This window comes from Octodon degus, unplaced genomic scaffold, assembly GCF_000260255.1.
Source record: "Octodon degus isolate 3935 unplaced genomic scaffold, OctDeg1.0 scaffold00003, whole genome shotgun sequence".
NCBI lineage: Eukaryota > Metazoa > Chordata > Mammalia > Rodentia > Octodontidae > Octodon > Octodon degus.
In genome coordinates, this window is record NW_004524579.1 from 11,338,669 (window position 1) to 11,351,661 (window position 12,993).

Genomic DNA, 12,993 nt, shown 5'->3' on the forward strand with positions numbered 1-12,993 from the left:
GTGGCCAGCTCAGCCCACCAGGGGGCGGGGCTGGCTGGCATGTGGTGCTGGGGGATCGAACCGTGGTCCCTGATGTTTTGCTAAACTTGTTCTAAGTAGGTGCTTTAGACCACTGAGCCATCTCTCCAGCCCTATTAATTACATTATAAACAAGACTAATTTTTTAAAAATTTTATTTATTTATTTGTGTGTGTGTGTGGCCAGCTCAGCCCACCAGGGGGCGGGGCTGGCTGGCATGTGGTGCTAGGGGATTGAACCGTGGTCCCTGTGCTTTGCTAAGCTTGTTCTAAGTAGGTGCGTTAGACCACTTGAGCCATCTCACCAGCCCCCAAGACTAATTTTTACAGCACAGGAAATTACTTAGTATCAACAGTGTGTAGAGCTTTTATAAGATTCTTTTTTTGTTACCAGGAATTGAACTAAGAGCCTCGCACTTGCCAGACAGGTGTTGTGCCACTGAACTACACCCCCGGCCCTCATAAGACATTAAGTGATTTTCTTTTAACTACTTCCTAACAATGACTATAGAAACTTCAAGTTAGTTTGTCATATATATATATTTTTTTTTTGGGGGGGGGGCCTCCTCAATATTTTGTGAATCTGCTAACCAAAGACAAAATAGGAAAATTTTTAAAGAGTGGTTTACTCTAGTCCTTAGAATTCTGGTTCTCAAGTTATGAAATGGAGAAAAATATCTATTATACTGAGTAACACACATTTCTTCTCAACTGGGAAAATACATACTTTTAAAAAAAAGTCATGAGTATACTAGCTCATTATTTTAGTTAATAATGGAAACAGAAGAAACAACTGAGAATGTTTCTGCAAGGCTGCTCAGGGGTGAAAGTATGAATTAAACTTTGGAATCTCGAACATTGGAATCGACAATAAGCAGAAAAGCAAATACTGCTGACACGAGATACCCTTCCTTCTCTCCTGTGGCTTTGATGATCCTTGAAAGGAAACGGGTGTCCACTAAAACCACTGACTCATACTAAAGGAGCGTTTGTGCCTTCTGTCTTCTCTTATTCTGCAAAACTCAAAGTCAGTGCTTTGGTCCCCTCATGACACTGATGAGACTTTTTCTCTAATGTGTCTTTTCCTATGTCTAAAAAGATTTGAACTTTGACTAAAGGCTTTCCCACAGTCATGACACTTAAAGGGTTTCTCTCCAGTGTGGGTTCTCTGATGCTGAATCAGAATTGCACTTCGGCTGAAAGCCTTTGCACACTCGTCACAGGTATAAGGCTTCTCTCCACTATGAATTCGCAGATGTAAAATAAGGGCAGAGCTCTGACTAAAGATTTTGCCACACTGATCACACTTATGTTGCTTTTTTTGAGAAGGGTTTGCCTGTCCTCTTGAGAAACTGCCATGTTGTTCCCAGGCTCCTTGAGATGTGAGATGCTGGGAGGCTTTCATAAGAAAGGGATTAGAAACATCATGATGCAGTTCTGCATCCAAGGAGGTTTTTTGTCTTGAAGCAGAATTCATATTTATCATTGTAGTGTCTTCATCTGAAATAAAAGACAGAAAAAGAAAAGCAATGTCCCCAGTTCTCTGTTCAGAAAAAAAGTGAACTAGAATGACCCAAATAGCTATCTATCTATCTATCTATCTATCTATCTATCTATCTATCTATCTAAAGATATATATAAAACATCACAATACAGAGGGTGAAGATAAGACAAAGTGTTGATAACATCATGAGGAAAAGAGAAGCGCTTATATACTGAGGGGGCAGCCAACTCTGAAGATGCAAAGCACTACTGAAAAAGTTGAGTGGAGAGTAAGCAGAAAAAGAAGATACATCAGAGACCAGGGAAAGGCTGGAAGATGAAAAAAAGGTCTAAAAGATGAGCAATGATTTAGTGGAACAGATAGAAACTGAAGGAGAGGAATCAAATATGAGCACTGAAGAAGATCTAGCACAAGTGCTCATAAGCAAAAGAGCTTAACAGTGATAAATAAATCAATAATAAGCAAATAAATAAGGTGACATTGCAGATCAAAAAAGGAACATGGAAAATGGAGTTAGAAAATACAATTTAGGCCAAAAAGGGGAGGGTTATAAACTAGAAAAACGGCACCTCAAAAGATCAAGAGTAGTACAGGGTACCCTTCTACCAGAAACCTCTACTCCTGTATGAAAATTATAACACTGATTAAATGGCTAAGTTTCCTGTATTATTTTGTACTGTATTTACAGTCTATGAAAAAATGAGTATGGCTGCTTACAGACCCTGGTCACTTAAATCTACCTGATGTAGAGGGCTTGTAACACAGGCTACCTGAAGCTCTAGGAGAACTGTCAACTACTTTTGAGTATGTACTGAAGGGACTGCTTCCATGATCCTCAGGTGGTATTTTATTATTTATTTATTTATTTATTTATTTTGACACAGGGTCTTGCTACATAGTTCAGACTCACAGTGATCCTCTTGTCTCAGCCTCCCCAGCGCTGGGATTACAGGCGTGAGTTACCATGCCCAGACCCAGGGGGTGGGGCTGGCAAGGCACGTGGTGCTATGGAATGAACCTCAGTCCCTGCGTGCATGTGCCTGAACTTGCCTAAGCAGGTGCCTTAGTCCGCTGAGCTATCTTGACAGCCCTTAGGTGGTATTTTAATGGAAGCTGCTACAAGGCACTGGTCTAAGATCACCCCGCAATAAGCTATATTTTGGACACAATGAGGACATGTCATGGCTGGAGCTGACCCCAAGAGCGAAGTGTGATTCCTTTATCTGTATTTCCTAAGTGGGAATGAGGAAATGAGAGTGATGGGAAGTGATTTTGAGTCCTCTTAAGATCCAATAAAAAAGATAACATGAGAAAAGTGGGTTGGAGGAGAAGAGACGTCAGTGACTGGGTGAGACACTAGGGCGCCATGAGTTATTTTTTAAAAAAAAATCCTTACAATATAGTTAAAAATGGGTCTAAGTATAATTATCATCACAAAATCCATTAAAATTCTTGCATTTCTTCATAAATATAGCATGCTCATTTATTATTACTGGCTTAAACAGAAGTTATTTTATAAATGATAAAGATTTTGGTTTTGATAGCTCAGAGTCGAAAGTGACATCAATGTTTAGTCACTACTGTCAAAATCCTGACAGTAGTAGTCCCTAGTGCCGAGACCAATGTTGTTTGTAGAAGCCTTGGTAAGACATGACACAGAACCACAGAAATCATGTTTAGTCTTATAAAACGGTTCTCATGTGACTTTGGTTCTATCTGCTTTGCATTGAAAAATCCTGGAATCTTTGGCTGTTTCACATTTCCATGTATTTTCTAAATGTAGGAAATGTCTCAGGGGCAGGGGAACTCTTGACAGGTAGAACATGGCTTTTGCCAGCACTAGGAGTCTATACCCTGGCCTGGACACTGATGGCCTCTAAAAGGGTAAGGCAGAGACAGTTTCCCTCCCACTTTTTTAAATTTTTTTTTTTTTTTAAGTTTTTATTAGTACATGTTTGCAGTATATAATGACTAAATTCACTGCAGGAAACTGATATATGTACATAATATATCTCAATTTTTTCCCCCTTCCCCTTCCATCCCTCCTACTTCTAATGCTTAAGCAAGATGATTTCTAGACTGAAGGTGTTAAGTGCTTAGCACAAGCCTGTGGGCGCAGGCACTTGCCATGTGAGACAGAGAATCTTTTCTGAACATCTCTAGATTTCTGTGTTTTCTGACTTTGCTTAGCTTATTGGCCAGCCCTGGAATACAGAAGCTGTGTGTGTGTGTGTGTGTGTGTGTGTGTGTGTGTGTGGTTTCCACATAAGGCTTTCCTCTCGATCTCTGGCTCCCATTTTATCAAGGATGATCATCTAGGAGTGTCTCTGCCCAGATGTCATCATTGCATAGTATCACCATGTCCCCTGCTCGATCCAATTGCTTTGGGTTTTTTTCCACATTTTTTTTGATAAGGACAGATTGCTATGCCAGACATTTTGGAGCACTTTTGTAAAAATCTGATGCAGAGCAACAGAAGCCACCTTAGCACATGAGGGAGAAAAGAAGTACATTCAAAGCACACTGACGGAGCAAAGTCATCTTAGCAGTGGCATGGGCAACTCTGCTCCTGGATCCCATAGTAATAATACATTACAGGCAGATGAGCAGTCTCTTGACTGTGCACCTTGGAGTCCCACAGAAGGACCTTAGAGGCTGCCTGAAAGGAAAGATGTGGGGATGAGGCTGCCTGGAGACCTTGTGGACTGGCCCTCTGCTTCAGACAGAAGAGCTGTATTTTCCTCTCAGTAAAACAGATGAGGGTGAGACAGAAGAGAGACATGAGACCTCCTAAAGCAGCCAAGATGTGCAGGGCATACGGGGCCTCTTCACTTGCCACCAGCAGCTAAGCCCTGCATCTCACCATGTTGTCTTATGGACTGCAGCTCCCACGGCGCCCACTGAAGCTGCTTTTTCAAGGGCTTGAGCCGGCTACTCGGTAATTCCTGAGTGATTTCCCACGGTGCATGCTTTTCTGCCATCACATCCTTTCTTCTTCCAACAAAGACCTGGGAATAGTTAGGTATAACCTTGGCCAGAGAAGGGCATCAGGTAGGGACTTGAGACTAAAATAACAGAGATATTAAATATCAAAATAACAAAATATCCAGGGCTCAGGAAAAAAGAGGAGCAAAGCAGAGCTGTGACCTGTTTCCCGGGACACCCAAGAGTGCATTCACCAGCATGCACCTCTGGTTGTCCTGAGCAGAAGGATTCCATAGCTCCCCTCTCCATGATGTGCTGCGGTCATTTCCCATGGGTCCCCTTCTTACCTGTGCATCTGGCTGGTCAACTCCTCTCTCGAGCTCCTCCAGCAGAGTCACAGCTTGCTCTCCATTTTCTGGCGGCTGTCTCTGCACCCAGGCCTGCAGCTCCTCGGGCAGGATGGCCAGGAACTGCTCCAACACCAGCAGCTCCAGGATCTGCTCCTTGGTGTGCACCTCTGGCCTCAGCCACTGATGGCAAAGCTCCTGGAGTTGTCTCAGCGCTTCCCGGGGCCCAGCAGAGTCTGAGTAACCAAACTGCCTGAAACGCTGGCGGCAGGTCTCCAGGCTGTAGCAGCTGCTCCAGTGGAGACGGGAGTCTGGATCACAGGCCTGACCTTCCTCCTCCACCTTCACTACCAGAAGCCTGCCGGGCTCCTCTGGACTTTGTGGAGGGCCAGCTGAAGTCTCTCTCAGTTGTGTAGACATTTTGACTGGCAGTATGTCAGGACAGCGGGGCTTTAATCCTTGAGGCGATGGAGCTCTTCTTATGGGTACTCCTCAAATAAGACTGAGAAAACCAGAAGGAACAAGATGAACGACAAAGGCTTCTTAGGGTAAACCAACCAATACTAAAACATAAGGCTGTACAGAAGTACTCACCTTAATCTTAATATAAACCATGGTTTTAAAGAGTATTTCTTTAAGAGAACCAAAGAACTAAGACTTATTAATTCATAAGCATGAGTAATTCCCACTTTAGGGGCAGCCAAATAGCGCAGTGGATTAAAGTGCCTGCAAGCAGGTGCAGAGGCCGGGGGTTTGATCCCCACCCCCAGGGCACGCTGAGATGGCAATTGAGACTGGGCATGGTGGCACACGCCTGTCATCCCAGCTCTTGGGAGGTTATAAACAGGCGGATCACTACGAGTCCGATCTAGTAGTGAGATCCTGATAGACCCTGATCACCCTGTAGACCCTTCCCTAAAAAAAAAAGAAAAAAAAGAAAAAAAAAGTAATTTCCACTTTATTCTGAAATTTATGTCCATGAGACTAAATTTTATAATAGGAGATCAGGCAGAATTGCAAAAGAACTCCCAGATAACAGGAATAAGAGAAGCCCAAGAAAAGCTGGCTCTGGAGCAGGTTCAAGGAGCCAATCAGCTTCCCTGGCAAGCGCAAGGGCCTGAGTTCAATCCCCGGTTCCGGAAAAAAAAAAAAAAAAAAAGCCAATCAGTTTTATCTAGTCTGCTGCAAATAGCTCAGAGAAACTGAAATTTCATGAGAAAAGGACTTCTGCATAGGTTTTTTCCAACTTTGTTAATTATTATTTTGGCATTAAAGAAAACATTCAAAAGAAAAAAACAATTGCAGATTCCTGCATCTCAATGTATTCTCACTTTTTTTTTTTAAATGTATTTGGTTGTTGCAGAGTCTCACTACACAGCCGAGACTAGAGGTGACCCTCCTGCTTTCAGCCTCCCCAGCACTGGGATTGCAGACATGTGACACCACACCTGGACAGTAGCTGACTCAGCCCGACCTGGGAGCGGGGATAGCACAGCACCGGTATGTGGTTCCGGGGAGCTAAGTGCGGCCCCTGCGCTTGCCTACGCAGGCACTTTAGTCCACTGAGCTATCTCGCCAGCCCCTGTATTCTCACTTTTGATAGTCACTTCTACTTCCATTTGTAATGTCTATATTGTTTACTTAACTTTCTTTTAGAATATTTTGCTTGTATACTATCATCATTACTACAAATAACACTGTGAAGCACACCTTCATGAATATACTATTTTTCTCTTTTGAGATTATTTCTTTCAATTCTGTCCTGTTCTCTATTAGCAATAAATGGCAAAACAAGACTATCAGTTCACAATGGTATGTGCAAGTATTACTAGTTTGCTAACAAGAAGGGGGAGAAGTCCATTTTCTTTATACCATTTTAGTGTAAGAATCTACAAAAAAAGAAAGAATCCACAGTAACTAATAACATTTAAAAATGGACAGTGATTTGGGGAACACTGTCAGCAACGACTAATTAAAAAATCCTCCATGTGCCTCTATTTTCCCTTTCTATGTATCCTGCTGTTTGATTTCCCCACTACATCAACTACTGTTCTAGGCATCAGACACAGCAGTGATCTGGGTAAAGCCTGCAGCTTCATCGCCAATAAACCACACAACATTACAGCTTTGTGGTATAACACGAATCCTAGCAGTGCACACAGAGATTTACTACATGGCAAGCACTGTTCTATGCGCCTTAATAAATCAAGTTCATTTGTATCCTCATAAAAGCCCCAGGAGGTTATTCCCCATAGAGCAGATGAGGAACCAGTCACAAACTAGCTGAGGCGGGTTCTGTGCTCAAAGACAAAGGGGCAGCGTGCAGTGTGGTCCTGCGAGGCGACTCCTGCCCTCTGGCCGGGGTGTGGGGGCAGAGGAAGAAGGTTCCTGCAGCAGCACCTCCAGCTGAGCTGGACAGGAACAGAGTATGAGGGAAGGGAGCCGAGAGGTAGGCAGGGTTGGCGCCAAGATTTTGGAGCATCAAACTCGAGGCTCGGAACACTCGGCACTTCAGCACCCGGGGAAGACTGTGCCGTCTCTACAAAGGTTCTCAACGCAACAATCCACCGGCAGCACTCGGTGACCTAAAAGGAGCTGGGCTCCCGAGGCGGGGGTTGCCTTTGCGACTCTCGCTAACGCCTGCTCTGATGCGCTGCCTGCGGCCGCCCAGGGCACTTGGGGCGCACAGGGAAGGCCAGGCAGGCGGACGGGCAGACCCGGCAACAGCAGGCTAGCAGAGCCGAGGGGCTGCGCCCAGGTCCCTCCCCCCACATGCCCACTCGTGACGGCCGCTTCTGCACCGGGTCTGAGGACCTGGCCAGGCTTCAGCTCTCACCTCCCGGCAGGGAAGCACTGGGGTGGCGTCGGGAGAAACCCAGCGAGGAGCGTGCTTCTGGGAAGCTTCCGGTCCCCCCTGCCCGGCGAGGGCGGGGACCGGATGCTGGGTGGTTGTCATGGAGACGAGCTGCGCTGGCCTCTAGCTTCTGGCTGAGCAGCTTGGGAAGGAGAGGAGCTTGGAGGGAAGGGGCAGAAGATAGCTCTTTTGGGTGGGACACCTGCTGAAGGGTGAGCCGGGTCAAATACTCCTCGAAAATGCAAGCCCTTGGGGCCAGGGAGATGGCTCAGTAGAATAAGCACTTCCCTGGCAAGTGCAAGGGCAAGGGCCTGAGTTCAATCCCTGGTTCTGCCAACAACAACAAAACAAAACTGTGAGACCTTGTCTTAAAAATCACTTACTTTGAGAACTTGTACTCTAATAAGATGGAAAACTCAGAAGAAATGAACAGATTCCTAAATACACATGCATTACCAAGCTGAATTAAGAAGGCATAAAAAGGCATTCTTTTTTAAAAATGTTATGTGTTTAGTACAGGGTCTACAGGGTCTCACTACATAGGTCGGACTCTGTGATCCTTCTGTTTTCAGCTTCCCAAGTGCTGGTGATACAGGGAGGAAAAACTGGTCTCGGGTGGGTGACCTCCAAATGATATAGGGAACCTCCAAATGACATAGAGAAAAAATGATCTCTGGACCTGACTTGCACCAGTTCGTGTTCTCTAAAACCGAAGAATGAATTTTAGGAACAAACGGAGGTTATGAGCAGAATATATTTATTGAGAGAAAGAAAGCTCCTGTACAAGAGAGGGACAGGAGGGAGGCCCGAACGGGTAGTTCCCCTGGAAGCTGTCTCTTCCAGGGACTTTTATAGTGCAAAACCATGTGGGGTTAAGGTAGAGAGGAAGGGGTCTCACTTAGGTAGATGTGGGGTGGGATGAAACTACGGTCAACCAATGGGATTGCAAGCACCATTGCTCAGGTAAGGTTGATTACACCCAGGGCTAAATGGGGAAGCGGGCATGAATAGGGGACAGGGTCTCTTCCTGTTGGGGGCTGGGCTAGTGACTCACTTGGGTCTTTTTAGGTGATCGATACCTATTTAGAATATCAATCCCTGATGCTACTCTTTTAGCATTTGTTTGGCCTTTAGGTCTTTTAGGTCTGGCTCACAGCAGGAGCATCCGTCCCTCCTACAGTTGCAAGATAACTTGTCTTTTGTGCTGTCTCCTTCAAGGGCCCTGCCCTGTCTGACTGCCTATCAATATTTCTATCTAATCTGGTTACCTATAATACTGGCATTACAGGCCAGAGCCATCATGCCTAGTCTCAGTCGCTGTGTAGGGGATTGAACACCCATTCACTGCGTCTGCCTAAGGAAGAGCTTTAATCCCCTGAGCTATCTGGCCAGCACTAAAAAGGTATAAAAATTCTAATAGCTTAATATCTGCCAATGAAATTGAAGAGGTAATTTAAAATTTACCAATAAAAAGGGCCTGCCAAATAGCTCAGCGGATTAAAGTGCCCACAAGCAGGCTCAGGGGCTGGGGATTTGATTCCTGGGCCTGCCTTGCTGGCCCTGCCGCTGTGGAGCGCTGAGAGGACAATTGAGACTGGGCATGGTGGCGCGCACCTGTAATCCCAGCTCTTTCGAGACTGTAAACAGGCACATCACTACCAGTCCAATCTAGTAATGAGACTCTGAACAATCTGTAGACCCTTCCTTAAAATTAAAAAAAAAAAAAAAAATCTACCAGTAAAGCTCAGGTCTGATGTTTCATTGCTAAGTTCTACAAGAACTGCAGAGATCTAATGCCAGTACTTGTCAAACTCTTTAAGAAGCAATATTCTCAAACTGATTCCTGGAAGCAAGCATTACCCTGGCCCCAAAACCACAGAAGGATTCAACCAAAAAAGAGAACTACAGGCGAATCTTTGTAATAAACATTGATGCAAAAATCTTCAATAAGATCCTGGCAAACAGAATGGAGCAAATTATCGATAAAATTATAAGGGGTGGGGAGATAGCTCAGCTGGATAAGCGCCTACATGTCAAATGCAAGGTCCTGAGTTCTATACCTAGTATTAAAATATCATGACCAAGTAAGATTTATCCCAGAGATGCAGGAATGCAAATCAACAAATACAACATACTACATGTCAGTAAGTGCAGTACACCATATTAACAGAACCAAGGACAAGAAACACATGGTCAATAGATGCAGAGAAAGCACTCAACAAAATCCAGTACCTATTCATGATTTAAACAAACAAACAAAAACAAAAAAAACACTATAGAAAATTGGAATAGTTTGCGTTGTTCTGGAGCATGGTCCTGGCTCCTGTCCACAGACTTTTGGAGCCCTGCTCTGGAACCTGGGGTGTAGGTCTGGTGTGGTCTTCTGTCTGAACACAGAGAACAAGGCAGAGTCTGCTCGGTTCACTAGTGCCTTTACCTTATTTTGACTATGGCTACACCACACTAGTTGCTACCAGTGGGATCATTGGCTATGCAAAAGCAGCCGGGCTCCTCTTTGGGAGCTTAGCCAGCCTGAGTGATTGCCAGTTGTCTCAGGACCCTAATAACATTTGAATTTTCCTAGTTACATCCGGGACTTTAGCTGGCATTTTGGGAATGAGAGTCTACCACTCTGGAAAATTTATGCCTGCAGGTTTAATGGCAGGAGCCACTTTGCTGATGGTTGCTAAAATTGGACTGAATGTGCTGAACAGACCACATTCATAGTGCTCATGTCCCAGCTTGAACTCATAAAGACTTAAAGATCTATAGACTTCCACTTTTTTAATGTATTAAAGAAATTCAGAACATTACATACATTAGCATTTTACTTAAAACAAAAAACTGAACTTGGTGGGGGAAAGCACCAGTCACTGGCATCACAACCCCTCAGAGGTGGTTGCCCTTACATGGTTGGTTCTTCTATGGCAAGTTCACCTCTTCTTTCTGCATCAGTAGTTAAAATTCGCAAGCAGTAAAGTGTAGGGCCCAAACTGGGGCCCCCAAATCCTCATGCCCTGCGTAGAACACAATGAAAAAACTCTTGGTGAGATTTGAGATCTGTGTTCTTTTGCTCATCTTGAAGCACAGACCCTACTTTGAAATTATGCTACATGGAATAATGAAAATAAAATTTATTATAAATAAAAATTGGAATAGAAGGTCTTCATCTCAATCTGAAAAAAATTATCTATGATGAACTGACAACCAACACCATACTAAATAGTCAAAAACTAAAGCTTTCATTCTAAAATCAGAAACAAGACACATATGCACACCATCATCACTCTTGTTCAATGTAGTGCAGGGACTCACTGGTCTCACAGAGTACCCTGAGGAGAAACTGCAGCAATAATAAGGAAAAGGTGGATAAGAGACAAGAGCTGGGTTCAGGTAGAGACCAGTTTGCCTGATGGACAAAGGACCTGAACAACAATAGTAGGGGCATTTATTTATACTCAGCCAAAGTTAGTACCATGAGACACAAGGTTGCCTAGCAACTATTGACTGAGATTGATCAGGCAGGATACTTTTCTCAAGACTGAGGTAGCTTGACTACTTTAGGCACTGTGGCTTTGTCTTGACCTCACACATATGACCAATTTCCAACTTCAGCTGCTCCCAACAATATAGTTCTGGAAACAGTAGCCAGAGCCATTAGACAAGAAAAATAACAAGAACAAGGATTGGAAAAGAAATTAAATTGAAAAAAAAAGAAATTAAATTGTCTTTATTTGTGGTTGACCTGATACTCTACATATAATACTCCCAAAGCTCTACCAAATTTAATTTAATAACCAAATTAAATTTAATGGGAGCCGAGGAGATGGCTCAGTAGAATAAGCACATGCCTGACAAGCATAAGGGCCTGAGTTCAATCCCTGGTTCCACAAAAAATAAAAAAATAAAAAATAAATAAATTTAATAATAAAGTTCAGCCTCACAGCAGGAATTAATAAGATAGATTTAATAACTAAATTTGTAGAATAACAGAATATAAAGTCAACATTCAAAACTCAATAGCATTCTTGTACACAAATATAAATTCACTGAGAAAGAAATTAGGAAAAGAACACCTTTCACATTAACATGAAATAAAATGAAACACCTAGGAATAAATCTAATAAAGTAAGTAAAAGACCTTTGCAATGAAAACTACAGTACTCTGAAAAAGACTCTTGAAGAAAATATCAGAAAATGAAAAGATATCTCTTGTTCTTGAATAGGCAGAACAAATATAGTAAAAATGCTGTACTTGCAAAAGTGTTATATATTTAATGCAATCTTGATCAAAATGCCAATAGCATACCTCACAGAACCACAGAAAAAAATTCTAACATTCATTTGTAACCAGAAGAGACCTAGAACAGCCGGAGTAATTCTGGACAATAAAGCCAAGTCAGGGGGCATCATAATACCAGACTTACATTATACTATAAAGCTACCGTTATAAAACAGCATGGCCCTGGGTGGGGGGAACACACCCAAAGGTCAATGGAACAGAATAGGCAATGCAGAAACAATTCCAACCACACTCACAGAAGAACCAAACACCTCCACTTCAGCAGAGCCGAGGATCAATGGAATAGATTAAAAGAGGCAGAAACAACTCCAGACATACTCAGCTACTTTATGTTTGACAAAGAAGGCAAATACTTTCACTGGAAGAAAGCCTCTGTGATAAATAGTTCTAGGAAAACTAGCTTTCTACATACTGCACATTAAACCTCGATCCCTATCTCTCACCTTGAACTGAGCTAAACTAAATCAAAATGGATCAAAGATGTAAATATTAAAATAGAAACAATTTGTTGAAAAATAGACTAAGTAAAACACTTGGAAATATAGGTGTAGGCAAAGACTTCAGAGGCAAAACCCCAAATGCACAAGATATAATACAAAGAATTAGTTCGATGAACTGAGATCATAAGAAGTTAAAAAGCTTCTATGAGGCAAAGGAAACCACCAACAAATAAAAGATACCACTTACAAAATAGGATAAAATTTTCACCAGCTATTCGTCAGACAGAGGACTAACATCTAGAATATAAAAAGAACTCAAAAATCAGATCCCCCATATTTATTTATTTATTTATTTATTTATTTTTGTTACAGAATGCATTTATTTAATCCACTTTATTTTATTCTTATTTTTTTCATAATTTTATTGAGAAACAAATAGCAATGAGATAGTTTCAAATCAAATTGGTAGGACAGTTTCAATAATTAACACATTGCATACATTCTTCTTAGTGGTTATTTGCTGTACAAGATACGGACATGATATCCTATTTACAAACACCATTAGAACAAATCCCTCTATTCATTAAGAGAATGGACTATATA

The 12,993-nt window shown here is 42.6% G+C and overlaps 1 protein-coding gene and 1 pseudogene across 1 annotated transcript in view; one reads left to right on the forward strand and one right to left on the reverse strand.

Moving 5' to 3' along the window:
- Znf396 (zinc finger protein 396) overlaps nt 1–7,700 on the reverse strand; it is a 22,829-nt gene extending 15,129 nt beyond the window's left edge. Inside the window, exons 1-4 of the mRNA XM_023714301.1 lie at nt 7,630–7,700; nt 4,794–5,295; nt 4,385–4,529; nt 770–1,517 (exon numbers count right to left, since the gene is read on the reverse strand). Coding sequence (XP_023570069.1) covers nt 1,063–1,517; nt 4,385–4,529; nt 4,794–5,213 — 1,020 coding nt within the window. The 5' untranslated portion in view covers nt 5,214–5,295; nt 7,630–7,700 and the 3' untranslated portion in view covers nt 770–1,062. The remainder of the gene's footprint in view (nt 1–769; nt 1,518–4,384; nt 4,530–4,793; nt 5,296–7,629) is intronic.
- Nucleotides 7,701–8,565: 865 nt separating this feature from the next.
- Nucleotides 8,566–10,374, forward strand: LOC101583297 (annotated as a pseudogene).
- The last annotated feature ends 2,619 nt before the right edge of the window (nt 10,375–12,993 follow it).